Source organism: Phaseolus vulgaris, chromosome 6, assembly GCF_051622355.1.
Source record: "Phaseolus vulgaris cultivar YP4 chromosome 6, ASM5162235v1, whole genome shotgun sequence".
Lineage (NCBI taxonomy): Eukaryota > Viridiplantae > Streptophyta > Magnoliopsida > Fabales > Fabaceae > Phaseolus > Phaseolus vulgaris.
The window spans coordinates 30,667,880-30,695,816 of record NC_143503.1 but is presented as its reverse complement, the minus strand read 5'-3'; the positions used below and the strand labels follow the sequence as shown (position 1 = coordinate 30,695,816).

Sequence of the window (27,937 nt, the reverse complement as noted above, 5' to 3'; positions counted from 1 at the left end):
TAATTAAAACGTTATAAGTTGAAAATTCATTAACTAAGAACTAGTTTTTCAGTTATAAAATAGTATATAACCTACTAACTAATTTATAAATTAGATTTTTTAAATTTAATTTAAAATTCAAATGCAACGCTCTATTTTAAATATTAATTGAATTATTATCCACTTCCATTGTTTTTATCAACTAAATTATTGAAAGTGACCGAATAACTAATGAATAAACAATTCCTTAAACTTTTGGCCCCTCGAAAACTAAAATTGCAGCGAATCAATAGGTATTTATGAATAATTAGCGTATGCTTGGAAATAACTAAGAAAATAACTTATTTATATAAAACTGAAAAAAGTAATAATTCTTATTAACTTGATCAATACCTAAAACAAATTAATTTTATCTTCTACTAGAAACAAAAGAAAAATATAAAAACTTGATAAATTAATTTTAAACCATTTAATTACAATATCAACAGCATAAGATTTTTTCATATGTTAATCCATAATAAATTTTAAAATGTAATGAAACATACTAATAATCTAGAATTCTCTTAGTTAAATAACCAGTTAGTTAATAATGTAAAATATATTGCATTAAAAGTGGCATGAAAATTAAATTGTTTAAAATTTCATAAGACAATTGTTGCATTATTGTAATATGTAAATTCCTAATATCTTCCTTTCTTCTCAAAATAATAATAAAAAATAAAATAAAAGTTAGAAATAAAAATATAAGAAGAAGAAGAAGGTGCCTTGTTTGAAGTTTGAAAATGAAACATCCGTGAACTCCAAACTTCGCTTTTTCTTGGCTTCCGCGTTCAACTTCTTCCGTCTTCCGCCGTACCCGATGGTCGCCGATTCCTTCCGACGGCCAAGCTCTGCCGAGGTTAATTTGGGACCTGTCCTTTACTCTTAGCTGATTACTACAACACTCTGATTCTTCTCCTTCTTCTTCTTGCTGGTGAGTTTCGCAGTTTCCAAGAATATTTTATTTTGCTTTGTGTCATTTAAAAATCTTAGCGAATAAAAGGGGAAATGATAAAATTGTTGCTTTCATTTATTGCGGTCATTTAAGAGGGAGGCGCCTTGGAGTTTTAAATTTTTGCAATTTAATGAAGGGAAAAAGTTAATTGGAGTTATGTTATGGATGTTTGATGCTTAAAGGGAGTGGCTTAGTTAGTTCATTTAAACCTATCTCTAGATTGAGAAAATTTGGCTTCAACACTTTGAACCTCTCAGGTGATTAGGGAGGTGAGTGCCATTGGTTATTGCTTATTTGATTATGGAAAGTCTTCTTCATCAGAAAAAAATTGTCTTGGGTTTTTATAATAGAAAGGGACCCAGCTTGGTGTTGGAATATTTAGGGCTCTGAACTCTTCTTTTTTGTTGGTTAGTTCTTAGAATAGAAGGAAATTGAATTAGTGCTTTAGGGCTCTTGTTGGCTGTGAGGGTAAATATCATCTATGACAAACAAAATGAGCTAGAGAAAGGAGAATAACTCTTTTAGGGCTGTTTGCAGTCGTTGATATTTTTCCAATCAGTCAAATATCATGTATGGCTTCTGCTTTGCTTAGGATATTATATAGCTTCTGACTAGTATCCCAACTTGTTTTTTTTGGGTTAAAATTCTGTGGCGGCTGCCTTTATATGCAGTATCTTACACTGTAATAGTGTCAGATTTTAACTCGATATATGTAGTGAGGCAGCATTGCGATCTCTACATAATTTTTGACTCATTTAGTATTGTGCAATTTTTGTGCACATAGTATGAATGGAAATTTATTAATACAAGTAACTCCTATAGCTTGCTTACTTTGTTTTGCTTCTGTTTTTCTTGTTATGTCTACAAACAGGAGTATACCCTGTTATATTTCTGGAAATTGACAATTCCAACTCTTTTCAGAGTCATACATAATTCTTCACCTGCATACAAATAGAAGTCATGTTAATTATCTTTTGAAGCACCCTTGTTTTAATTTTTTGCTATTATCTCTCTATTCTCTGTTGTCATACAATGTGAATGTTAATGGAAGTAATTCTGCTAGATAATCTCTAGTCTTAGTTTATACATAGATTTTGCTTATGACATATTATTGTTCTTACTTGATTTAAGTATTTAGGGTATTCACTTTGTATTTTGAATCAATCTCGGCTTCATGCTTCTGTTGTGCTTTTGTTTCTAGTCCTCTGGCATCACAATGATGACACCAGAATCATCAAAGGAGTTGGAAAAACATGCAATCTCAAGTCATGTGAGGGGGAATAGTGAATATGTTAGACTTGCCATATCTGATGAACCGAGGACCGTTGAAAATGAAATACTACAGCCTGTAGCAGTATCGAGAATTAGATCTTTCAGGTGGTGGATGAAAACCTTTTTCTGGTGCTTTGTCATTGTTGTACTTGGTCTTGTTATAGTGAAATGGGGAGTGCCATTTACTTTTGAAAAGGTACTTCCTCTTGCTTTACAATTGTTCTGGTAACCAGAATTTATTTTCTTGATGTGCGTTCTCTGGGAATGTGGGCTTTTCAATTCCTATTCAGAAATTAATCTATAACATGTTGTTTGACTCTCATGGATTTATTTTATATTGATAACTATGTCATTCCTGTGCACTTTCAGGCTCCTAATTTTTTCAACCAAAATGTTTTATTTTATATGACAATGGTATTTGAAAATTGGCATTTTCCTTTGCATTCCACATGGCATCCTTATGTATTTGGTTACTGTTGCCTATTAGATTAATAGAACTATAAGTTTTTTGTGCCCTTTCCTTCTTCACAAAAGTTATATGGCATCAGTGTATGTTTTTATCCAACGTGATGAAAACTATTAGAGGAGTTCAATCAATATTGTAGTTCTAGTTCATGCTGTGAATGCTAGTGTGAGAAAATTTATATTAAGAGAAAGAACAAAGCCGCTTTCTGCACTTACTGTGTTCAGAAATACTTCTTCCTCATCCCTCCCTCTGTTTCTTTAAACCTAGTTTGCAGTCGTTTTATAGACCTTGTGAGTATCATGCCATGCCATAAAATCTTGCGGTCATAAATTTGAAAGTGGTTTGGGAATTGCATATTGATATTTTTTGGTATTGCCTATGAACAAGCTTAGACTCAATATTTTAATTCTTGTGGAATAGCTTACACTCCACATGGTTGCTGTTAATTCATATTTTAAACCTACGTCTTACTAAATTTTCTATTGCAGATAATTTACCCAATCATGGAGTGGGAAGCGACCACTTTTGGCCGTCCAGTTCTTGCCCTTGTACTTGTTGCTTCTCTGGCTTTATTCCCAGTATTTTTTATCCCTTCTGGCCCTTCCATGTGGTTGGCTGGGATGATTTTTGGTTATGGCCTTGGCTTTGTTATAATAATGGTTGGAACAACCATTGGGATGGTCCTCCCTTACTTAATTGGACTAGTTTTCCGTGACCGCATCCATGTAAGTCATTTTGTTTCTCAAGTGACCACAAGTCTAGATTGATGTTGGTTTTCTGTTTATGCTCTTTATTTATAAATGGTTCAGCAATGGTTAAAGAGATGGCCCAAGAATGCCGCATTGATTAGACTTGCTGGGGAAGGGAGTTGGTTCCATCAATTTCAAGTAGTTGCTCTGTTCAGAGTTTCACCCTTTCCGTACACCATTTTCAATTATGCTGTAGTTGTGACGAATATGAGGTTTTGGCCGTACTTATGTGGATCAATAGCAGGAATGGTGCCAGAAGCTTTCATTTACATCTACAGGTTTGTGCTTTCGTATTTCTCCTTTATGCTATGTTTGGATGGTGGCAGGGGTGTAGCTCAAGAATTTTACAACAGGAGTAGAGTCATTTTTTAAAAATACTTACAGATATAATTTTAAAGTGTTTTCTTAATTGAAGGCCCTCTCGACCTGTGTTCCCAGATGATAAAGGTTGGAAAAAGAGTTACGTTTTCCCTCTTTAGATAAATTTTTTCCTTAAAAAAAAACTTATTATAGATGGAGACAAGAAGAAATCTCTCTCATAAGCTAAAATTAATTTATGAATAAGTTTTCCTTGTTTAAAAATTGAGATATTTCCATGTCTTGACAGACAATCCCTCGAAGGGCAAAAGATGGTCAAAGTCAAACTTTCTGAAGTTTGTTTGAGAACAGACATATATGACTATGTGAATAAAATATTACCTCATTGATCTCGATATGACTGAATCCATAACTTGTTTTCTTTATCAATCTTCATTAATAAATCTATATTTTCCTCATTTGTTAATGGTGGTCAATTTTGAGCAGTGGTCGATTACTAAAGACCTTGGCAGACGCACAGTACGGGAAGCACCAATTGACAACTGTGGAAATCGTGTACAACATAATTTCTTTCATCGTTGCTGTTGTTACCACCATTGCCTTCACTGTTTATGCAAAAAGAACTCTTAATGAACTCAAGATTGCAGAGGCCAATGAGGAAGCTGCCTCTGTATCAGGGAGTGGTAGTCTTGAGATGGAGAAGGGTTCCCATTGAAATAAAATATGGTAGTGTATATTTATGTATCTAAAATTTGGTTTAGGACTACATTCACCATAGTGCTTTTCACCCTCCCTCTTAGGCATTTTATTGGTTATTGAAATGAGCATGTAGGATAGAAAAGTCTGCAAATGCACCAATCGGGTAGACATAATAAATTGGAAAGAAGCTCTATTACCATTTTTTTATTATATTAAATATGCAATTAACCACGTATTTATTCTTAAGATTTTATTAAATATTAATATTTAGTGTAAATTAAACCAAAGAGTGTATCTTTAATTTAGAAATAACATCCTTCTAAGCAGGGATGGGATGGGATGTGCTAGTTTGGGTGAAGTATTATACTATTGTCTGCATACTATTATGTGAAGGGAAAGAATAGTGAAAGTGTATTTTTTTGGGGTTAATTTAAATTTAATTGGTATAAAATATTTTATTTTTTTGTCTTAATTTTTAATTTATCTAAACAATACAACAGAAACTCTTTTGTAAGATATGTGAAAAAAAAAAATGAATGACATGGTCTAAGATGACCTTGCAGAAGAGAGAGAAATGAGAAGTGTGCACAAGAAGGACTGAAAGGGTGAAAATAAGGATAGTTTCGGCAAAGAGCCAGAAAGGGGTGTAAATAGAAAAACAATTGTTAAAATCGACCATTTGTTCATCTACACAGGATTATTTTTAGTTTTATGATCTGATCAATTGATGGTCAAATTAATTAATTAATTAAAGTGCTACACCTTCATTTAATAGATAATTTACTTCTTAATTAAATAGAAATGTGATGTTCAAGAATGCAGTTAAACCCTTTACAATCATGATGTATTCATTCTAACAAGAATTAAGAACCACATTATAGTATATTTTATGATAAAATCATTATTAAAACCATTTAGTAATGTTGTATTGACACTTCAAATTTTGTAACAATCAAGATGCATTCGTGCTAGTGAATAATTGATGAAGAATATATATTGAGTAAAACATCATTAGGATTCTGAAATTGTAAGACACTGTCACATTAGTTCTTGAATTGAAGCAAAGAAAAGTTTTGGAAATGTACATCAATAGTCATATTAATCCAAAAAATTCATAAAATCGTGTCAGCTAAATTTAAAGATTTAATTCACATTTCAGGAACTCATCTGTTTTTTAATCTGCAAGATACTAATGTGACAGTGTCAAACACTTTCAGGAATAAAGTGATTGTCTATTCATTAATTGTTAGATGTATTAGGTTTCTCGAAGGGAAGATGGACAATGTGTGGAAGCTCAATTGAAGATGTTGCATCTTCCACCATGATTATTGCTTGTTCATCAATTTGGGTTGATTCTTTTATCATGTAGTTGGAATGCGGTGTTTTGAGGGGGTCACTTGGAGGCGACTTCTGACTCTTGATCTTGCTACCCATCTGCTCTCATTTTGAGGAGATTAAAATAAAGAAGAAAAACACGTTAGAGTTTTTGATTTGATAAAACCTTATATGCTACTTTCAAACTAGTTTTTATGAATCCAATGGAGAAATATGTCCTTAGATTATTCAATTACCTGAGTCACAATAGTGTACAAAGGCAAGGTGCTATAACTGCAAAGCACTTGAACAATTACACTGCATGACAAATTACCTTTAAGCAGTGAGATTGGAACATAGCACATGTTTCTCTTTGGCAAAGTATATAGCTTGAGCAAAAGTATTTGAGTTATGATTTTCTACTTTCACATTAAAAGAGAATATTACCCCATTATAAGTCTTGGGATAACGTAGGTTACTTTCTCCATAATGCATGAATCAAATCCATATGTGCACTGCATAGGGAATAATTAAGAGATAGACAAATTATTTTATTAAAATGACTGAGATATGAAAAGGAAAGCTTATGGATGAAACACTCACCCAAATCCAGAAGAAAAATGCAATCTCAAAAGAGTTTTGAAACAAAATGAAGTGAAGTAAGTGGAGGACTAGGGGTGGGCTGGTAAACCAAAAATATTCATCTGATGGCTTCATTGAATTGTCATCTTCTCTTCCCAATACGCCTATTGAATCCTGATACAAACGAGCGATTATGTGCTCCAACTTTGCCCCCACCAGAAGCAGAAGCTGTTTCACAAGCAAGCTTAGTATAACCTTATCATACCAACATATCAGTCTTAATTGGTAATGCTAAAAACAAATCATCAATTTGATTCCCAAAGTATCACCCTCTCTCCTAAGTAATTTCTAAACTATTGAATATCCATCAGTTTAGTCTCTAAGTTGATGTATTATACTTTTTTTGTTCCTATTATGGGTTTTTTCCTTGCTCACTGAGTCATCACAATGACTGTTGTTAACCTGATAAGTTTACACACACAAAAGGAATTGAACCTGAGATTTTCTCCTAAATAGAATGTCTTCACAATGTGAGTACAAGATACCTAACATTTTTACTTTAAGAATCATTTGAGAGAGGGTAATATTTTAAAGATGAAATCGATGGTTTATTTGTAATGTCAACAAAACCATTGTAAAGAATGCAAGTCACTTACTATCAATGGTAAAAAGGCTAACCAGAAATAAGTGTGCCATCCTGCATAGTAAACTCATAAGATATAAAACTTTAAGTATTTATTTTCAATTGAATAAGAGGATCTTAATTAAGTATTTACCTCCAATGTTCAACAGCAAAAACAGCACAACAAAGACCCACAGGTACCAGCTACAGTAATAGGTAGAAAAATCAAGAACATTTGGCTTTTTACAAGGCAATTTTTCTTGCAATGAACTGAAATAGATGAGAAGAACTTGTTTGAACTCTTACCTTATACCTACAACTCTTTTGAAGTCTTCTTCAAGTGTCCCCAGCATGTAATTATGAAAATTATATGTGGGATTATCTGGGTAGTGTTTCTGTAAAATGTTAGAAGTATCATAATTCATTTTATGTGCATGTGATGAAATGGTTATTATTCTCCAAATGATTAACAATATATAGCATCACTAGATCTTAACCTTGACAAATCCATGCCGAAGTGCATAGTAGTCATACTTTGTAACAGAGCCATGAAATTGCTTGAAGAATGATATCTGCCAAAACAAACACAAACTATAATTTTAAATAAGTATTCTTCTCAATTTTGTAATTTGACTTTTGACGCATAATTCAATTTAATAAAGACAAAGATGAATGATTCACATAGTTTGTTTCCATACTTTTTTTTCCTTTATTCTAAAAACTTTATCTCGATAATTTATTCCTTTATAATAAAATATTACTATTGACCATAAAGATACACATATTTTTTCTTTTAAAGTTAGTGGTTTCTTTACTATTTAACAGCATCCATATTTTTTTTAACATTATCCCAATATGACAAGAAAATAAGTTGTGTAAAACAAATTTACACATGCATAACAAAAACATTTTACAGTCTCAAATCACTAACTTATCACAACTACCATATGATATATTTATTGATTTTTACAATGATTATCAATAATGTTTTATTAGAGGGAAATGGAGGGGAGCAAAATCCCTAAACACCCTATTTTTACTACCCTCCAATATTTAAGAAGAGATGATTTAAAGCATTTTAAGTGTAGTGACAAAAATATTTCTTTTTCTGTCCAAAATTATAAGGTATTATAAAGTAAATTAATTTTTAAAATCTCTTTTTCCCTTTGTGAACCAAACAAGAAAAAGGTCACATGCTCTCTCCTCCATTAAATTTTTTTCCCACACAAACAGATTCTAAAAGTTATAACAGTGATCTCTAATTGATTAGAAGTATAAAACTGATAATTCATACAATAACCATGGAATACATATAAAATTTCGTAATTAGTTTAACATTCTCACTTTGATGCAAATTGGTTGAGTTTTATAATAAACATATTAGAACATTCTTATCAAACTCTAAAAGTACTACTTCTATTAGGAACTGTTAGAAGTTTACAATTCCAATTTTGTTCATCCTAAGGTTAAAGATAGAAGAGATTGAGGAAGGTTCTGAAGACTTACCAGCCAGCTAATCACAGCTGCTTTTCTCCAATGTCCTCGATCACGTGTTTTGAAGAACTCATGGGTATCTATTACTGCGTTTGAGTTAGGAAGTTAGAATCTGAAGAGACAAAAAAAATAGTTTTCTTATATGATCATCTGAATTTTAGATTCAAAGTATAATTTGAACCTTCTCTGTGGTCTCCATAATAATCCTCCCAGGCCTTCCATTCCCGTATCTACACCATGTAAATATTAAACATTGGTATGCTGCAAATCATGGTTGAACAAGACAACTCTTACTAAGAAAATATCAACTTCAAGGAATATCATATCACCAACTCATTATATTACCTTTGCACCTCCAAGAAGCATTGTTGTGACACAGAATATTGCATGTACAACGGCCAATACAAAAATAAAAATGTGAAGCTGATGTAAAGATTCCAATGATAACAGTGGAACCTTCCCCTGCGTAGGAGAAAGGTATGGATTATAGATATGAATCAAGTAGTTTGTTTGTATATGAAAATGTTATTTTGTGATCTTTCCAGCTTTACAGAATTCCAATTTTTTGTTTCAGTAACATTGGTAACAACCTTATGTGTACAATGATCTGAACCAGAACCAGTAGAAAAAAGCCTTCTTCTGTTTATTATAGAATCATAGTATATCTGATAATGCTCTGAACCTTGTGAAGACCTATGAGGCCTTTTGCATGGAAGCATTTGGGTTGCAAGGTTTGGTGAGATGCAAATGTCGCTTATTAAACCTTGAAAGACGGTTAATAAGAGGGAAATGAACCCTAAAAGCATCAATTCTGGTGAAAAAAACATAGATTACACACTGATCAGGCTAAAGAATTACATATTACATTGGATATTTATAGAAGAATCGCATTGCTCAATAGATGTGACGCAAATGTTTTGTACTCAATAGGATTTAGAACACATATTGTGTAGTTCAATTAAAAAATGCAATCGTTACTTGTATTTACTTTCTTCATTTACAAGACTCAATCCGGTATTTGAATGATTTTATTTTTGAGGAACTGGATTACACTAGTGTCACCATTGATTCAGTGATTTGTAGGAAGGATTGGGGCAATGCTAATTGAAACATTTACCACTTCAAAATCATAATAATGTTCTTTACAGATAAAAATGCCAATAAAAATTGTAAGATGTGCCAACATATCATAATACCGAAAAGCTTTTTGTGTTTGAGAGTGAATCAAATTGAAACTCAAGAAATTACCTTCTTCCAATTTTGTTAAGACTTCATACAATTCATTCTGATTTTTGCTCCTTAGGTACTGTAACATCGAACCAAACAAACCACCCATCACGAACGAAAGTAATTAAGACATACCAAAAAGAAAATAATTACGCAACAAGAATAGCACAACTCCCTTAAACAGAAAAATGGTTGAGAAATCGACTAGGCCAGAAGAAATGTGAATTGAGAGATGTGAGTTTACCTTTCCGAGTTTGTGAAGGGCACGTTCAACACAAAGAGAGATGAAAACAATTATGGAGCAAACAACCGCAACAATCCATGTTGGTGTATATTCCAGAGAGTCGTTCAGTTCTTCTGCCATGTTTTACTCTTTCGTTACCAAAACAACCCTTTCTGTTCAATATATATTTGGGCTTGAAAATGATGGTAGTGAAGGTAAGGATATTCTGCATAGTGCAGAACTGATGTAAGTCACAGCAAGCAAGGAATGTTTCCCAACTTATCAAGGTATCAAGACAAATAAATGAAGTTGGCATGCATAAAAGGTGGAACCAGATTCAAAGTGCTGGTCACGGAGTAGCGTGCAAGATTTACCAATAAAGATAGTTGTTCACAACCTTGCAAAATCACATTACGATGCCAAAAAAGAATCGAAAGTACATTTTGAAGTGTAACGTTGTTTTTTGTGTTTTGCGGAGAAAGTGCAGTACCATGGAGCACAAAGGAAATGTAGTGCTGTCAAAATCATACGATTGAATAGTGTGCCACTTGTTTCTCTTTTTCGGTGTCGTTGTCTCTTAATAGTGTTCGAAGTACATGCACACAAAAGGCACGGCTATTTAAGAGGAAGGTTTCTAGCAGTTAAAATTATTGATTGTGCATGGGTAGATCCACTAGTAGAGCCTTTTAGAACAGCTTAATGGCTCCCTTACAAAATAGAAAGAAGAAAAAATAACCCAGCTTATTGAAAAAAAAGAAAAGAATAAACGATGGAAGACAAATATTGAGAAAAACTGTGAAGGCATTAGATGAAACTGTCAAACAATTACAAGCTGTTCAGTTTATGTTTAAAGAATACAAGATTTTGATTTGATTTAGATACATATATACTATGTGTATCACAAAAAATTAAAGAGACACTCTCAAGTACCACTATCAGTTCTTAATCTTGGATCAATCATTGGCCCCAGGCAGCTGTATATTCACTAGGCCAAACTCCATTCCATTTCTCCAAGCTTTTCTCTGCAAAATTACCTTGATCTTCCAGTTGATACTAAACGACAGGTCACTCAAATCATCAGGGGTACTGGCTGGAAAGAAATAACCAATGGCATGGTGCATTTATGGTTTCCACGGCGCTGGAGGTGGTGGTGGCGTGGGAAACATAGGGGGAACAGCAGAGAAAATGGTATTTTTGTCAATTGATGTGCTCTTGTCGCCTGATAATGCCACCAGTGCCGCAACTAAACCAGCATTTCCAGCAAGAGTTGGCTCTGTGTAATTGTAGTTTGACCGAACATCACGGAAGCCATCATGCTTGTCAGGACCAGCGACCATGGCACCAACAAGTGTATTTGGGTTTGGCTTGGAAGAATCCCTCCATTTCCATCCACCTTTACAGTTATACTTGACCTTGTTCTTTGGAATAGATGCACCTCTATGGTGGACATGTTTTGGATAATGATTACCAAAACCCACAATATAGCTCATTTTCCTCGGATTTTTTCCAAGAATGTAATCAATCTGAAAAAACACCCACAAAGGAAAAGAAACTTAATGCAGGCACCTCATAGTGATATTAATAATATGAGGGATTTGGATCCCATAAATTACTATCTCAAAGGAGAAGAATACCACATACCTGGGTCTTGGCGAAGTTTCGGAGCACATCAGTTGAAAAGAAATTAGGTCCACAATACCATCCAGGTGTATCAGCAGCATCAAGATAATCACTATATAGGGCAGCCAAAAAGGCGGCATTGACAACATATTGCAGAGGCTGAGGCCTACCATGGTTTAATTGAATCAAGCCACCTGAGTGCACAAAATGCCAACATTTACATCACAGAATAGTAATCATTAAGTCATGAGTTCTGATGTGCCTGGTTGAAAGGTTTGAAGTAAGAATTGTTACCTTTGGTTCTATTAAAGCTTGTGAAAACCGGTAGATAAGAGCACATGATTATGCTTGTCTGATTGTGAAAGGTCCTCAAAATTTCCTCATATGGATAGCCAGGACTCAAGAACAACCTCAAACGACTCAGAAGTACCTAATTACGAAAGATCAAATCAATCAAATAAAATTTCACAAAAATTGCCAAAGTCTGCAAGGTAATGGATGATACAAAGACCACACGTGCAAGGGAAAGACAACATACATGAGACAGAATGGAAAGACAACATACATGAGACAGGATTAAAGCTAACATGAAGATCTGAACTAAGAAAAGTATTTGGCAGAACTCATGACACATACAAAGGTAAATATTCGAAGATTAGTAGCAATCGTACCAAATATAGTTAAGATTAGGAATGATTAGCCAGACATCTAATTAAGAACTCATTTTTGCTGCTAAAGGACAAAGTATTGAAAACCACATACAGGATCCATCATAAACACCACAACTATAAGACAATTATTGTTAATCTTTTCTTTAAAAATGAAAAAGTGAACAAAAAAACTTAGAAATTCAACATATCTAATTCTTCATGACTTTTACTTCTAGCTGCTGTTTCTTGATGTTAATCTAGTTTCCAAATGACAAACCAAGACAACTAGAGCATAATATTCATGAGCACCAGCAAGTTCATATAACACAGAATCCCTACAAAATTACCTGAGCACCAGCAAGTTTGTTATCCCAGCTGAGTACCCCATAATCAGAGCCTCCCCAGAAAGCACCAGCATGCTTGGCCAGGCCAGGAGCAGTAGCAAGCTTTAGGTATGACGAATTTCCAGTTGCAAAGTACATCCAAGCGCCTCCCCAAACATACTCATCCCAGTAACTGGTTGAGTTATAAAATATTGAAGCCTCCGAACTCCCAGCACTGTACCTGCCTCTCTGATCCCTCGAAAACTTGAAGAGCGTGGTTGCACCATGCACCAGTTTCTTGGAATAGGCCTTGTTGTCCTTGAAAACAATGGAAGCAGAAGCCAAGGCAGCAGCCATCTCAGCGGCAAGATCTGAACAACTGTGGCATTCCGTCACAGGGCGCTCATAGTCCATGTCCTCCGGACGCATCCAGCAATAGTGATCGTTGGGAGTTGTACTCCCATCCGCAGTATTTCCTACCCCAACCTGTCAAACAAGCACAAAAAACAATAATTGGCACACATCCTATTCCATACTCCACACCCCACAATAAAATTCCAGTCCATCAACCCAACTCATCTTCTCAAACAATTCAAAATTGCAGCTGCATCAACCACATTTATCTGCAATCTCCCGCAATACCGAGAATTGCGAGATGCAACAAACGCGTGACTTCGGCCACAATTCAAATCCTCGATCCACTCTAAAGTATGGATCCACAATACTTGAATACAATTTCCCACAATATCAAGGATTTAAAACCATGCTCCATACCATACTCCTACCAGAACGAAACTTATGAAGCAAATGACTTAACACGAGAAATCAAGAATGAAGCAAAACACAGAAAAAGGGGTGTGGTTAGATACCTGAGCAGCAAGGGTGGTGATGGTGTCAGCAGTACTATTGAAACTCTTGAGAAAATAATCAGTACCCCACTTGATGATCTCCTTAACATGATCAAGCTCTCCAGCAGCCTCGTACTTTGCGCTGTACTCAATCACACTCCAACTCAACATAGTAATGGAAAACGAAGCAGGAAAGTTAAACTTGATAGCATCCCCGGCATCATAGAACCCACCCACCAGATCCTTAATCGCAGAAGACGTATCAGAAGACTTCCCATCTTGCATACCGGAGTTCCCCCTCCAAGAGACATTGTTATGCTTCGGCAATTTCCCGGCTGCAACAGCAACAAACACAAGAAGTTCAGACAAGTTAGAATATACGCACTAAAAAAACGACGGCACGAACATGATCAGACGATGCGGAATCTTAGTTGTTTACATCGCTGGGCGTTGAAGAACATAAGGGCCTTGTGGAGAGCAAGGGTGTAGTTGTCGGGAGGCGGGTGTTTGTGGTGGTGGCGAGGGATGGTGTTGACAATGAGCGCGATGAATCCGGCGAGGAATGCGGCGAAGAGAACCGTGCCGACAGTCCATACGAAGATCTTGCGGCTGACGATGATGCAGCCAAGATCTACATACTTCTTCTTCTTCTGTTCGCCAGGGCCGAGGAGCCAACTCTGCTGCGTCTCGTCCAAGGGCCGCGACAGCGCCGCCCTGTCGAGGTCCTGCAGGTTCCGGCTGCGGTCCTCCTCCGTGGCGGAGTCCGTGGCATTGATCTCCAACGGACCACCCCAGGGATCTCTACCGTACATTATCGCTTTTTCTGTTTTCTTGAGTCCAACAACGCCACCGACACAACACACTCTTTCCCTTTGCTTTGCCTCTGCTTAGTATTAGTAGACTCTTCCTTCTTCTTTCTTTCTTTTTTTTATATATATATATCTTTTCTTTTCTTCTTTTTTATTTTCCGGAATCTTTTTTTAATAATTATTCATCATCACCCTCTAACAATTATTAACACCCCCAAAAACTCCAACGTTATTATTTCATTATTTTTCTTGAAACGTGGCTGGTAGTGACGGTGCTTCTCTTTTAATACATAAAAATTGTTATTATTATTGGTTGTTAATTATGGGTTGGGATTTTGCTTTCGTTTTTCTTTTTATTTTATTTTTTATTTTTCTTTTGATTTTGATTAGGTTAGAGACAGTGACGTGTCCACCGCCGACGCTGACAGTCTGTCCGCAAATCCAACTCATTCAATTCAATTTTATTTCAATAAGGTTCAATTCAAAATAAAATTTAAATATATTTTATTGGAAAAGAAAATTGGTAGGGTTTTGAGGCCAAGGGAATGTGTCACGTGCATTGATACCTACCCAATCCAATTAGTGCAATATAAAAACATCATGGTTGTGTTGTTCTCATGCCAATTACGATCCCAATCAACAGCAAAGTACTAATTTATGATTAGCATGTTGCTTATGGAATTTAAAACTAAATTAAAAAAATGGTGGTTTGTTTGCCGACACAGGAAGAAATTATGATACATATTAATACTCCAATGCAATAATCCACCATAATGAAGAAGAAGAAAAATTGATTAAAAGAATTTAATTTCAGTATCACTCTATACAGACACCAACATAAAGATAAGTATAATCTCTAAAATGTAGGACACGGGCACAAATTTATATATTATATAATTATGAATTATATAAATTGACAATAAAGATTTATGTGCATAAATATGTTCCAAATTATTTTTTGGAGCATAAAGATGTCTTTCTAATCTGGTTCACAAGGATTTATTTCTTATTTCTTTAATCATAATAAAAATTTATACAATAAGTTTGAGTTTTTAGAAAATTAATGTATTTTTTCTTTTTAAAATTGTGCTAGGGCTGTACTAGAATTGTAAAAAATTCAACAAATACTGTTTGAATTTGACACTTCACGGATATGTGTCTTATAAATGTCATACTAGTATCAATGTCCAATACGAATATTCGACACCGACACACCATTTAAGAGGAATGTACGAACCATTTAAGAGGAATGTACGAATTTTATGGAATCATTCCAATAAACCTGTGTATTGTATTGTATACTTTATCTATAGAGATACAAACGGTGGTTGTTGAGGTGGGGGCAAGCAAGAAGGAAACTATTATTCATGTTTGGTCTGCTAATATTCTTTTGGTGTTGCTTTACGTAATTCTTTTACCATTTTCTTTATAGCGTTCTACCTCTGCTGTCATAACTTTACCATTACTCAATTTTTATTCACAATTTTAAGTAATTCTAAGTAATTAAGTATTTGATTAGGTGGGAGAGAAAAAATATGTAACGATTAAATTTTATATTTCATGCATATTCGTATCTTTTAGCGTAATACTTCAAAAAAAAATATTAAAAAGATAACACTTCAGTGATATTTAAATGTAGAAATGACAAAAAAAATGGCATGTTTATTCTAACTTTGACCTCTGAATCTCCGCAATTGTTTGAGCTAGAAAAATATTTTGATTGATAAACGCGTTTTTTTGGTTTTATTTTTCTGTAGATCGAATTCATGCATGCAATGGTAATGAGAAAAATGAAAGCGAGATGTTTGACGAAAGTGTTGAGTGACGTAATAGGTGGAGAGTGCAGAGGCAAATGTGTAGAAAGTGGAAACTCCACACCAAAAAAGCACCCTATAATGCTTGTCTTCAAAGCAATGATGAAGCACTTGGAAGAATACGACCATGCAACTACACATCAATTCATACATTACTTTACATTTTACAACCATCTCATTACATGAAGATAAGTCTCTGGTGGTTACCTTTTACAATCTGCTTTATCTTTTTAGTTTGCACAACTTGCATTAACTAAGTTAACACATCTTATTCATTTATTCTTATATACTAAATTTCAGTTTTCAACTTTTTAAAAACTATTTTAACATTACACTAGTTATTTATCATATAAGAAAAGTTACTTTCACAACTATACAATACAATATGTTAGTTTATAACTATACAATAAAATATGTTAGTTTATAAATGTAATCACTTTAAAATTGGTACATCTCTTCATGGTTCACGTTTTATCATAAATTTATTTATCTTTTCGTTATAATTTGACGGAGAGTTGTAAACGTATCAACACTTTTATCATAACTACTTAAAGGAAATGGCAGGAATAATCATTCATTTATGATGATATGTCATCTTCTGTGAAAACAATGACGTGCCATCTTTTATTAAGTGCAACCAATGAAACTTGCAGAGATGCTTTCATATTTTATTAGCTACAATAATTCCTAATTCGTTGTTGTTTTATTATTAAAAAAATACTGATAAATCAGAGGTTCGGTACGCCTAATCTGTTGATGTGTATTTTTATCACAGAATGATAGTTAGGTGAAATTAAATACAGTACCAAAAATTATAGTCACCTACAATTGAAAATTACATTAAAATAGTATTTGCTTCTCATTTACGGTATGCTCTGATCCAGTAATTTACACTTCTAAGAGATGAGATAGAAAGAAGCCACAGAAAACTGAGCATTCACATTATATCATCCCTGAAATTGCATATAGACATCCCTAGTGATAATACATACATACATACATAATTAGAATCCTTCTGATAGCACCTTAAAAGGGTTGTAGAATTGGATTCCTGCTATATACAACATTCATATTATATATATATATATATATATATATGTATGTATGTATATGTCTTTCATCTTTCTTTTGGAGAGCTAGAGATCAAAGCTGTGGCTGTGGAAATGGAAGATGGGATGATGGCGTTGTCTAGTCATGCTGTGTGACCGGATTTCTTCAGCTACACTTGTCTGAAGTGTTGAAGGGCCACAAACTATGACACCAACATCAACAAGGCCCCACTTTTCTGACATTGATTCATAAATTTCTGCAAAGCATGTATCCAGATTAGTAATTATAGGTAGTGCATATTTTATTTGACTTCAGATAAAATCAAGTCAAATGTGAATTTGTGATCCGCATCTAAGCTGAAACACCTTTTAGCAGCTTCAATTTTTCACATTCGAAAGATAGATTCGAGGCTTCAAACGCCAAAGCAAAGACGCATGTAATGTGAAGAAACAATATATGTATCTGAATGCATCATGTAAACTTGACTACACTAACAGTTCTTTCATGTTTTAAAATTGTTATTCAATAACATTAAAAGAATCAGGACAAATTTTAATACATTACTACTTCTACTATTGGTGGTGCTGGTTAGATTTAGAGTTTCACTTCAATAATACAATGATTATCCAGATGAAACTTTAATTTAGATCATACAACAACACATCTTAGTTTTGTTGAAAAATTATCCTCATAAAGACATACCTTTGAAGTCTGGCCTGGAACCATAACTAATGATAGTTGACTTTTCAATACTGACTTGACTTAGATCCTTGGGAGCCAAAGAGCCATTTTGATGAATCTTATCATCAACCTTTACATTATTAGACTTATCTTTCAATTGACTTTTCTTTTCCCAATTGTGCCACAATACAACCACTGAACCACCGAAGATTACAACACTTGCAACCATGCAGATAACATATAGTAGTCCCTTGTACCACCATATATCTATGTGAAATGGGGTTATGTAGTAACCATACAACAAAGCCAGCAATGTCACAAAGCCAACTGTAGATGAGATGACATAAAGTCCAGACCAAAAATTGTCTCCTGTACCAACCAAAACAGACATGCCATAATCACTAGCCATAGGGCAGAATGAAGATTTTATTGGTTTGTAAGTGTACCCCTCTTCCTGCAGATAATAGAAATCAAATACAATTTAGTGAAAAAAAATTGTGTAAATGATAACAAGGCACCATCAGAAGAAAGTACAAATTTGTGTAAAGAAATGTAGACTCACCAATGGAGGATCTGATTCTCGAGTGACATAAATACGAATATCAATGTTTACATTGTCTGAAAAGGATGGACAAATTGTTTCCATGTCAATGGTTGAGAGAAGTGGAAGCTCGCTTGAATTTTTCACTGCCCAAACAAGTAAAATATTTCTCGGTTGACAGGGTTTCCCCTCCCTAACACGGTGGAGAATGTCACTCAATATAGCAAGGAAGGGTGAAAGTCCAATACCACCAGCCACTAATATAAGATTTTCGTACCTAAGAACAAAATGGCCAATCATTATATGCAAACTAAGGAATACGGACTAAATCATGGTTTCTATCATTTATTATGAGTGCCGCACAAAAAGAATTGGCATGTAACCACTTACATTAAATGGTATGGTACTTCATGCCCATATGGTCCCTCCACTGAAGTTGTTATGACTGATAAATCTTTTTGTGCATCAATATCAGTAATCCTTTGTCTCAACTTCTCAGTCCATTTGCCAAGAACCTTTATGAGAACAGCAAGGTGATGTTTTCCATCCAAAGGGCTAGAAGAAACACTGAATGGATGCCACTGCAGCCATGATAGTTCCCGGACTTGAACGAAAATGAAACTTAGAGCATTGTACCTTAAATCTACAACATTTTAAAAAGGTTTTTTGTCAGTGAACTGGTTATGGTAACAAATTATGTGCACAGAAGAAATACTATGATAAGTATATAATTACTTTGAGGTTTTGACAGAACCAATTCCACAGTGCCACATGGAAGGCATCTTGATGAGATTACAGTAACTCTCCTTCGTGATTGGCAGAACCTCAGAAACCGATCAAGCAGAAAGAGAAATATTCCACCAGCAGCCATAGTGAAAATAAAGTCACCAACATGCAACGCCAAAAAGACAACAAAGACTACATATAATTGATGGGTGTAGAAGAACAGCTCAAAGTTCCATGTTCGCACTCCAGGAAGAGAGGTTACCCACATTAACAAACCAGCTAGAAGGCTAATTACTCCTGGGAGATTGGCTATACCAATATCTTTCCATTGTAATAACTGCAAAGGGAACCAAATTAGGTACTAAAATAACTTTGATTATGCCAATGTATTCGAGCTAAAGCTTGAACTATTGAAGTAAAATTAGATTTTAATGTTTATAAACCATAATTTTACTCTAAATACAAGACACTTGAGACCAACCAAAAACTCATTCATTAAGCCTCAATTAGGCATGGGCTACACTGGTCAGGGGCTGATGGGTTGTGGGAGGTCATAAGTTCAAATCTATCCCAATAAAAAGATCACGCATAAAGAAATAAAAGATGTCACTTCACTAATCAACAACTACCAAACCTAAGAGGAAAAAATAATAGCATTATAAACATCTTGGTAAGGCATAAGCAAAATAAAAGAATAAGACAAGGTGTTCAATGGCTTGTGTTATGATATAACTCTGCACCTGGAGTTGATAAACCTAAATACAAAACAGCTATGAAGGTCAATACTTAGTTTATTTTCCTTAGTTTACATGGAAGAATTATTTTTTCTAAGGGGCAAAACCCATTAAAGTTGGATGACTTGTGAGTCAAGATAAGATCCCTTTGGAAGAATGTAGAACTGTTCATGTGGCTGCTTCCATTCACCATCATTGAACCCTCCTTTATCCGAAGTTCAAAAACCATCAAAGTCACAACCATCTCCCACCACCACTAAAAAATCACCTTTGTTTGCCTTTTTTCTTGCCATGACCACCATCTGCCATTGGCCTATTCACTTGTTGTCCATCAAAAAATGCCTTTTTGTATGGTGAGTTATACGAAGAAAGGATATGGATCAACTACCAAGTTTTATAGTCTGTAGTGACTCACTTCTTGTCTGTAGCACGGACAATGCTTGAAGCAATCTCCTTGTGCTTGGTTTAGTTGTTTCAAGTTGGTTTTGCTTGAGTTCGGTTTGTCATTCTGCGATTACCATCAGATAGGAGACCCACTTCTAGATATTGTCTTCTCATTGGTGGGAACTTGATTTCTTGGAGGAGCAAAAGTGGAAACAGTTGCTAGATCCAGTTTTGAAGCTGAGTAGTGCACTATGGCAACAACTGCATGCGAGATTACATGGCTTAAACAACTTCTCCACTAGTTATAATTTGGAGATACACAGGATACTCGACTGACAATGAAGTTGTCATTCACATTGCATCAAACTGTGTCTTCCATGAGCGGACTAAACACAGAGAAATTGATTGTCGTTTTGTGAGAGAGGTGTTCTTTGAAGAAATCACAACTCCAGTGACCAACTTGCAAACATGCTCACTAAATCCCTAAAGAGCTCCCTTATTGACCACATTTGTAACAAACTTGACTCATGACATACATGCTCCAACTTGAGGAGAAACGTAAAAGATGATTTGATCTTAGCAATTAGGGAAATATATACAATTGAAAATTGGGGTACCATTATGTTTTTCTATATTATACTTTGAATGATTATAAATTAAGGATTTAAATGTGTAATTAAAAATACAATTCACAAAGTACATGTTATACGAATTGTATTGCATGAGAACTAAATACTTGTCAGTTTGGAAGGTTCTCTTTTGATAAAAAGTAAAAAATGAAAATCACAAAAGTAAATAGATAATTCAAGATTATCAATTCAGTAGAAAATTAACCATTGATAGCCAATATTAGTTTGCAAGAATGTATCATTAATGCTTAGTGTTCTTTTTCTTTTCTTTAAAAACAATTGGGCAATGTTCAAAGCATTCAATGTTTCATTTACATCAGCTCATTAAAATCAAATCCATTCAGCAATCAAGAACTATATCATACTTTCTATACCAAAAATGTAAATGGACAAACAGAACACAAAGGGAGTTGAAAAGGAACACTTTTGTGTTTTCTTTACATTCAGATTCAGTGAGTATAAACTGTCATCAGAAAAGAAATATAGTAAAGAGGACTCACTTCTTGTACAAGGCGGCCATCCATTGCCCAAGCAACAACATAGAGAAGTCCATGGATAGTAAAAATCACCATTGTCAAGTGTCCCAGCCATACATGATATCTTGTGGCATGTTCAAAAGGTATATCTATATAGCGGAGAAGAACAGATCCCCTTGAAATTGGGACAAATAGGAAAGCCAAACACATTAATCCAATAGCGCCTGATCGAAGTCCCATAATTTCCATCATGAACATGCTGAAAAAGAATCAAGTAAATCAGGAAAATCAGCTTTATCATGTTAAATCTACTACAAGAACATCGTACAATTTCTAAACAAAAAATGCATGTTCCAAAATTTAATTTTCAAGGATGTCAGTCTTTATAGAAATTTATCGAAAACTACCAAAACTAATCATTAAATATGAAACGAAACCCACAAGTTTTAATGATTTCAAATCAATTTCAACTAATAAGAATGTGTTACTAGCATTTCTCATTTCATTAAAAAACTCATTCTGCAGAATCCAAATACTTAGGATAAATGAATGGCACAAGACTGGTGTACCTCTTGGCTCTAAAGGATGTCCGATCAGATTCCGGGATACTTCCAAGGGCATCCACAGTATAAGCATAGGTAGCCCAGAAAACATACAGCAAAAAGAGGACAATCCCAGTGAACTCTGTGGCAGAAACAACCCCAAATGGTCCTTTGATAAGCACAGGAAATGTCCATAGGCGGAACCTTGGATGTTTGGAACTCTTATTCCTGCAATAAAAAAAGAAGTACAACATATACTTAAACCAAGGTTTTAAAAAAAATTGCAATTTCATTCACATCATAAAAAAGTAACTGCAACTGCATCCGATCTCATTGTGCCACAATTTTCCAAAATAGCAAGGATATGACAGAACTGTGACCACATTTAGAATCTTCTTATGGTGATGAAGAAATTCATTACAAAGATAGAAACGTTTTAAGAAATCACATACCCTTGAAGCTGATCCTCCCCGGTAAGATTTAGGTGTGCAATGGCAAGAAATGCAATTATGAGAAATGGGGCAGTGAACACCACAAAAATGCTTCCTGCAAAACAAAACACATGGTTAGCTTTGAACTCACGCCACACACAAGGTGAAAACAAGTTAAAAAAAAAAAGATAAACTAACCTGTGACTCCAAAAGGAGTGTTACGGCTGAATTCATTCCATTTTGAAAACATGTTCTTCACAGGCTTTGCAGGTTGAAAAAAGATAAAAGCTGTCCACAACACAAAGATCACGCAGATAAAAAACTTGAGAGTCCATTTAGTAGCTGAAACAAGAGAAGATGAAACTGTCTTGCTTGCAGTTTCATCACCACGAGGAGAAAGCAAAGGACTGTAGTCAACATTGTTTTTCTCCATAGACACAAATTCTTCCTCCTCGTACAGGGTATTCCCCACTATGCAATAATACAATTAGTTGCAGCTTCTTGAGTCCCAGTGCCACTTAAAAATACTAGCTTGAAGTGGAAATGAAGACAAACTTTTTGTGTGGAACCCATTAAACTGTTTTTTGGAGCAATTAGAGCCACCCAAATGATTTTTTTGAACCGAGGACAAGGATAATAGATTAGAGTACATAATTGAGCTGGAACATATGTGGTGGAGTTGAATTGTAGATTACTCACATTACTATTACAATAACGGATTGAAGAGAGGTGTTGGTGCCTTGAACAAAAGTAATGAACCATAATTAAGAAGGGAACAAGACGAGACATCAAATTTCAGGTCATCAGCATCAACATCATCACCGACACACACACTTGCTTTTTTTCTCTGTAGGACCATGCGTTTGAGCCTCAAATGGAGTTGTTTAAAATTACTATTTTATTTTTTTAATTATGATGTCTTAACTTTTGTGTTATTTGTATTTTATGTTCATGTGCCGTGAAGATTATTTAAAATTGAGTAGTAAGAAACTGAAGAACAACTTGATTAAAATGTGATATGTTTTGACTTTTTATGACTTCAAATATATCTTTTAAATATAGTATAACATAGTATTGTTATTTTTATTCAATATTTAATAAGATTAAGGTAAATATATCATATTTACTAAATATTAAGTCAACTTAGAGTTTACATTATGTTAAATCTCATTTTTATAAATTTTGTGAAAAATTAAACTAAAATTCATTTTATAATATAATATAAGAATATATTCTAATAAATATTAGTTAAATTTATCGGGTTATATGAGTTATTCTCATATCATCCATAATATTTAGTTATATATAAAAAATGTATTATAAAAAAAATAAGAGATCAATTTACAATATGATTTATACTTTTTTTCAAGGTCAGGACATTCTATGTAATTTTCTAAGGTATTATTAATAAAACAATTAATTGAAAATAGTGTATAGTTTTTTAAAGTGCTTGCAGTGAAAAGATATTTTTTGTATTTAGTGTCAAAAATAACTTTTGAACCAAAAAGTAATAAAGTAAATGATGGCTTAAAATATTTGACTAGAGTGGAAAACCAAAACTCCCATTTTGGTTGTGTACTGGTAAGAGGAAACCCCCTTGTCTCAGAATTGCACACACAGAATCAGAATTTTCAACCTTATTTCTGTCACCTCATAATTGCAGTGAATTAAGAATTAATTACGAAAATGAAAAATATTGTGTGTTTTATTATTTGTGAGAGGCTAGAAATAAAGAAGAAAAAGACATAATGAGAAAATGACAGCTGAAAGAATGAGAGTGGGAGCATGAGATCCACTTGTTGCTTTGTGTACCCAATATTTCCACGCGTCTTCTTCTACATCTCTATTTTTTTCTTCCACAAAGGATATATGTCACAATTTCAAGTCATAAAAGTATCAATTTTATATTTTTTGAAGAAATAATTATTAAATTATATTTTTACATTGTCATATTTTCTTTATCAAGATCTTTGTTATCTTTAATCTCTGGATTCTTCGATAAGACAATAGACAAAGTATAGGTTGAAAGACACACTCAATTTAATGGTACATATGTATAGATTATAATTATTATAATTGAAGAATCATAACCTTTAATATTTATATTTTCTTATTTTAAGGATTATTTAAATTCATGAAGACTAATATTTGATTGACCTTATTCAAGAAATCATCGATAGTTTTGATTATAATTAATTTTCATTATAAATTCATCGTGTTGGAAAGTCAAATTTCTTAATTAACTTCACATAGTTCTGTTGAGACCGAATGACCACACAAATGGTTTTGATGTTGTGTAGTACAAATTATATTAATTTACTTTTAAGATGAAAAAACATTATAAACATCTCATATTACTCAATTCAATTTAAAAGAATCTAATTTAAAACATCTTTTTTAGTCAATACTTTTAATCTAAAATTATTAAAGTTTTATTTCTAATAACAAAGATACTCATGCTAATTTTCATTTCTTTGCACAAGTATTATCTTGTATTACGACTCATTTAAAGTTTCATCCACACAAAATTTATAAATTAATCATTTTTAATAATTAATATCTCTTTCCTATAACATGTTACTAATTGGTAATATATATATAAAGAATATTTATTCTAAACCTAGATTTTTAATACAATTTTAAAAAAATATTATTACATGTAATAGCTTATGCATATATAGTCACTGTTGTTTTAATTTAACCTATTATTATAAAACTAACATTCAAAAAACAATTTACATCTACTTACATATTATACTTTAATCATATTTTTAAGTAACATGAAATTTTCAATATAAACTTTAAATAAATTTTGAAAAATATATTTGAAGGGTTTAAAACTAAATATTTAATAAAATTAAAGCCAAAAATTGAATCGAATAATACTTTTGAATTAAATAATAATTCCCTCAAAAGAAGATTCCACATTCTGGCAGCACTACATGGGTCATATAAAGAAGCATTTCAATATTTGGAATAGTGCTCATAAAAGAGTAAAGACAAAACTTTATCATTGGCATTTCTGTGATGGTCTCTTCCTCTTGTTTGTTGCTTTTCTTGTGCTTCTCATATTACTAGCAGTTATACGTTTATATTCAGAAGAATGCATTTCATTCATCTTCCCAAACCTTGTTTCATAGAAGTCCCATATCTCAGACCTGATCAAAACAACTTGAGTAAGGAAATTTACACCAAAAAAATACCACCAGAAAACAAAAAGAAAGTTGTAGATTGGACCATATTAATTTTACCAGAATGCCAGGAACTGATAGGGCTCATACTTTCCATAAATCTCTTCAAGATCTCTCTCAATTGTTTTAGAGCTTGTATTTTTTGAATGAACCTGCATTAACACATCTCAATACACAAAGGGCATTTATAATGACAAAATGAAAATAACTTATTACAAAGTGGACTTTAAAGCTCATGAAATCATGTTTGCACCATTTATGTACAATGAAATGTCCTAATTTCTAGTCAGATGTGAGATTTCAACAAAACCTGATGCAGCTGTCGCTTTAAGTGTGTAATAGTTTCAAAATAAGTATAGACACATTGAAACAGGAAAAAAGTAACAGCACCTGCTTTAAGTGTCTAACAGTTTCAGAATCCCATGGAATGACATGATAATATCCCAAGCACATAAGTACATTGGCGCGAGTAAATGGACCAAATCCCTTAATTGGTTTGAGCTGATCACCAAGCTGCTTATAGCAGGACAAGCTTGCATCTTTTGACAGCTCTTCAAGCTGTTCTAATTGGATTTTTCCTTCAACAATGCCCTGTGCAAGTTCTAATATATAACCTGCTCTGTACCCAAGTTTGCATCGCTTTGCCAGAAAACTCTCACTAAGGTTTGCCAGCTCAATTGGGGAAGGAAAATTTCCAGTATGGTCAAAGTACTCTCCTTCATTAGGGAACTGACAACATGAATCATCTGAACGAAGCACCTCCAAATCACCAAGCAAGGTCGTGTCTGAACTTGAAGCAAACATGTGGTCCATTTGCAAATTTCCATCCACTTCCATTTCCAATTCCAATTCTAATTTCTTCTTAAGAAGCACGCCCTTTGTAGGAGCCTTCTTTCTGCGGTTCTCTTTAGAAGCTGGTGTCTTGGGAACAAATTCCTCAGCCTCAACTTTTGGATTGCCCGACCCTTCAACAGCACAGGGCAACCCATTTTGCAGTTCAGATTGAAGCTCACAGAGCGCCTGAGCCATGCTCAATGTCCTTGGCCACCTGAAAGGTTTTGTTTACCAAGTTACCACTACAAAAGTGAAAGCAAAGAACAAAGAAACCCCATCACAACAATTGACAAAACAACATTTTCCAAGCCAATTAGTGAGAAACAAAACAAATAAAGGGTCAACAACTATTGTCATCTACAAATATGTAACTAAGTGACAATTTTGATCTTTGGGAAAAACGCACGCGGAAGCAACACACTCATAAATCAACTGCAATTACAAGTGGTTCGGTCGCCACTGTAACCTACATCCACACGGGTAACTATTAGGTTTTCATTCTATCATGTTAAACACCAATTACAAGAACAATGATCTCTTTAAATAGTGATTATAAACGAAACATAATGATTAAACTCATTCACTAAACATGGTGTCTAGTAGCCCAACCCAATTGGTTCTGACTTCATACCAACTAAAGTTCTAACTTAATCCAATGTATAAAAAGTGCAACAAACTAAGTCATGTTCATGTGTTTTGTGGTGCTATCTTGTCATAAAGGAGTAATTCTTAAAGACTAATTTGAATTCCATTCTGCTAACTGGAATTTGACATTGAATTGTACATCAAAATGAAATTATTTATGACTCCTTACACATTCAGTGGTAAATAATAATTTTTTGTCAGCCATTTACACATCTAACGACCAAAATATTCATTTACCCAATGAAGGCACGGTGACATGACTCACTGGCAGTTGCAGAGGAGTATGCACTTAACCATGTCCTCGAACAACGTCGGAGACCTAAACACCCGTCCACCGAAGCTTCTATTTGGATGATCAGCAGCGTGCACGCTTCGAAACTCCCTCACAGCCTTTTCCTCCGCCTCGGACAACCGCAGCATTCTGGTAATCTGAGCCTACAGCCGCAACGGAAGAAGCGAATAAAGAATAAGTAGCGCGAAAAGAAGCAACTTTTCAGAGAGTTGAGTACCTTGATGTGACGCTGTTGTTGGGGAGAGATGAAATGGACGGAATGAACCCTAACGGCGAGCGATTGGGGGCGCTGGGAAAGGGAAACGAGGAGGGAAGAAGAGGAGGAAGAAGAAGGGTTGTGGAGAAGGAGTGGACGAGTTAGGGTTTTGGACAGAGGGTCCCAGTGGTTGGGTGCCATCATGAAGAAGCCGTGACTGCAGACCGCTTGGTCCAACTGGAACGGCTCTGTTTCGGAGGGAAGCTCCATGTGGAATTCGAACCATGCGGTTCCTTCTGGGTGGTCGCTGCAATGACGGTGGAAACCCTGGTTTGGTGAGTCCTCCATTAGAATGCTCTTATTCTTCTCTCCAAACATACCCAACCAACCATTGAACTTGTTTCCTCTTTGGTTAATGTGTGAGAGAGTGTAGTGCAACTGTGAGAGACTGAGACTTGCAAGGTGTTGTTCCAAGGGAAATTATTTTTAAATTTTAGAGTGTAATATATTGTTATATTTTTAAATTAATTTTTAAAATCAATGGCAATATAAAGAACCAGTCAAACGTTTTTCCCTCATTTT

At 34.2% G+C, this 27,937-nt stretch overlaps 5 protein-coding genes across 9 annotated transcripts; 1 reads left to right on the top strand and 4 right to left on the bottom strand.

Annotated features, from left to right (window-relative positions):
• Window positions 1–731: 731 nt before the first annotated feature.
• LOC137832086 (SNARE associated Golgi protein family) lies at window positions 732–4,708 on the top strand. 2 transcript variants are annotated; one of them, XM_068640073.2, is made up of 5 exons: window positions 732–952; window positions 2,175–2,441; window positions 3,200–3,436; window positions 3,521–3,738; window positions 4,265–4,708. In XM_068640073.2, exons 2-5 carry the CDS (start codon window positions 2,190–2,192, stop codon window positions 4,491–4,493), a joined length of 936 nt encoding a protein of 311 aa, XP_068496174.1. In that variant the 5' UTR covers window positions 732–952; window positions 2,175–2,189; the 3' UTR covers window positions 4,494–4,708. The 2 variants fall into 2 exon arrangements, with proteins under 2 accessions (XP_068496174.1, XP_090159877.1); XM_090303751.1 differs by lacking the exon at window positions 732–952 and adding an exon at window positions 1,184–1,242.
• A 765-nt stretch (window positions 4,709–5,473) lies between these two features.
• Window positions 5,474–10,333, bottom strand: LOC137832085 (MLO-like protein 13). Of its 2 annotated transcripts, XM_068640072.2 has the most exons (14): window positions 9,961–10,333; window positions 9,738–9,795; window positions 9,080–9,300; window positions 8,835–8,951; window positions 8,671–8,719; window positions 8,502–8,575; window positions 7,493–7,567; window positions 7,302–7,390; window positions 7,150–7,199; window positions 7,030–7,070; window positions 6,395–6,601; window positions 6,239–6,306; window positions 6,049–6,109; window positions 5,474–5,911 (listed from the first exon to the last, which is right to left on the bottom strand). In XM_068640072.2, the coding sequence occupies exons 1-14, from the start codon at window positions 10,078–10,080 to the stop codon at window positions 5,717–5,719; spliced, it is 1,425 nt and encodes a 474-aa protein (XP_068496173.1). In that variant the 5' UTR covers window positions 10,081–10,333; the 3' UTR covers window positions 5,474–5,716. The 2 variants fall into 2 exon arrangements, with proteins under 2 accessions (XP_068496173.1, XP_090159876.1); XM_090303750.1 differs by lacking the exon at window positions 9,080–9,300 and having other exon boundaries at window positions 9,961–10,038.
• Window positions 10,334–10,722: 389 nt separating this feature from the next.
• Window positions 10,723–14,628, bottom strand: GH9A1 (glycosyl hydrolase 9A1). The gene is made up of 6 exons (XM_068640070.1): window positions 13,820–14,628; window positions 13,402–13,715; window positions 12,557–13,018; window positions 11,854–11,989; window positions 11,581–11,753; window positions 10,723–11,462 (listed from the first exon to the last, which is right to left on the bottom strand). Exons 1-6 carry the CDS (start codon window positions 14,190–14,192, stop codon window positions 11,061–11,063), a joined length of 1,860 nt encoding a protein of 619 aa, XP_068496171.1. The 5' UTR covers window positions 14,193–14,628; the 3' UTR covers window positions 10,723–11,060.
• A 2,210-nt stretch (window positions 14,629–16,838) lies between these two features.
• Window positions 16,839–22,969, bottom strand: LOC137832076 (ferric reduction oxidase 7, chloroplastic). Its single transcript, XM_068640058.2, has 9 exons — window positions 22,396–22,969; window positions 22,219–22,312; window positions 21,794–21,994; window positions 21,249–21,483; window positions 19,011–19,338; window positions 18,666–18,918; window positions 18,297–18,552; window positions 17,756–18,188; window positions 16,839–17,309 (listed from the first exon to the last, which is right to left on the bottom strand). The coding sequence occupies exons 1-9, from the start codon at window positions 22,628–22,630 to the stop codon at window positions 17,140–17,142; spliced, it is 2,205 nt and encodes a 734-aa protein (XP_068496159.2). The 5' UTR covers window positions 22,631–22,969; the 3' UTR covers window positions 16,839–17,139.
• A 2,098-nt stretch (window positions 22,970–25,067) lies between these two features.
• Window positions 25,068–27,836, bottom strand: LOC137832082 (uncharacterized). Of its 3 annotated transcripts, none has more exons than XM_090303748.1 (5): window positions 27,377–27,836; window positions 27,133–27,302; window positions 25,779–26,436; window positions 25,449–25,540; window positions 25,068–25,355 (listed from the first exon to the last, which is right to left on the bottom strand). In XM_090303748.1, exons 1-5 carry the CDS (start codon window positions 27,731–27,733, stop codon window positions 25,208–25,210), a joined length of 1,425 nt encoding a protein of 474 aa, XP_090159874.1. In that variant the 5' UTR covers window positions 27,734–27,836; the 3' UTR covers window positions 25,068–25,207. The 3 variants fall into 3 exon arrangements, with proteins under 3 accessions (XP_090159874.1, XP_068496169.2, XP_090159875.1); XM_068640068.2 differs by having other exon boundaries at window positions 27,105–27,302; window positions 27,377–27,830; XM_090303749.1 differs by having other exon boundaries at window positions 25,779–26,464; window positions 27,105–27,302; window positions 27,377–27,812.
• Window positions 27,837–27,937: the final 101 nt, after the last annotated feature.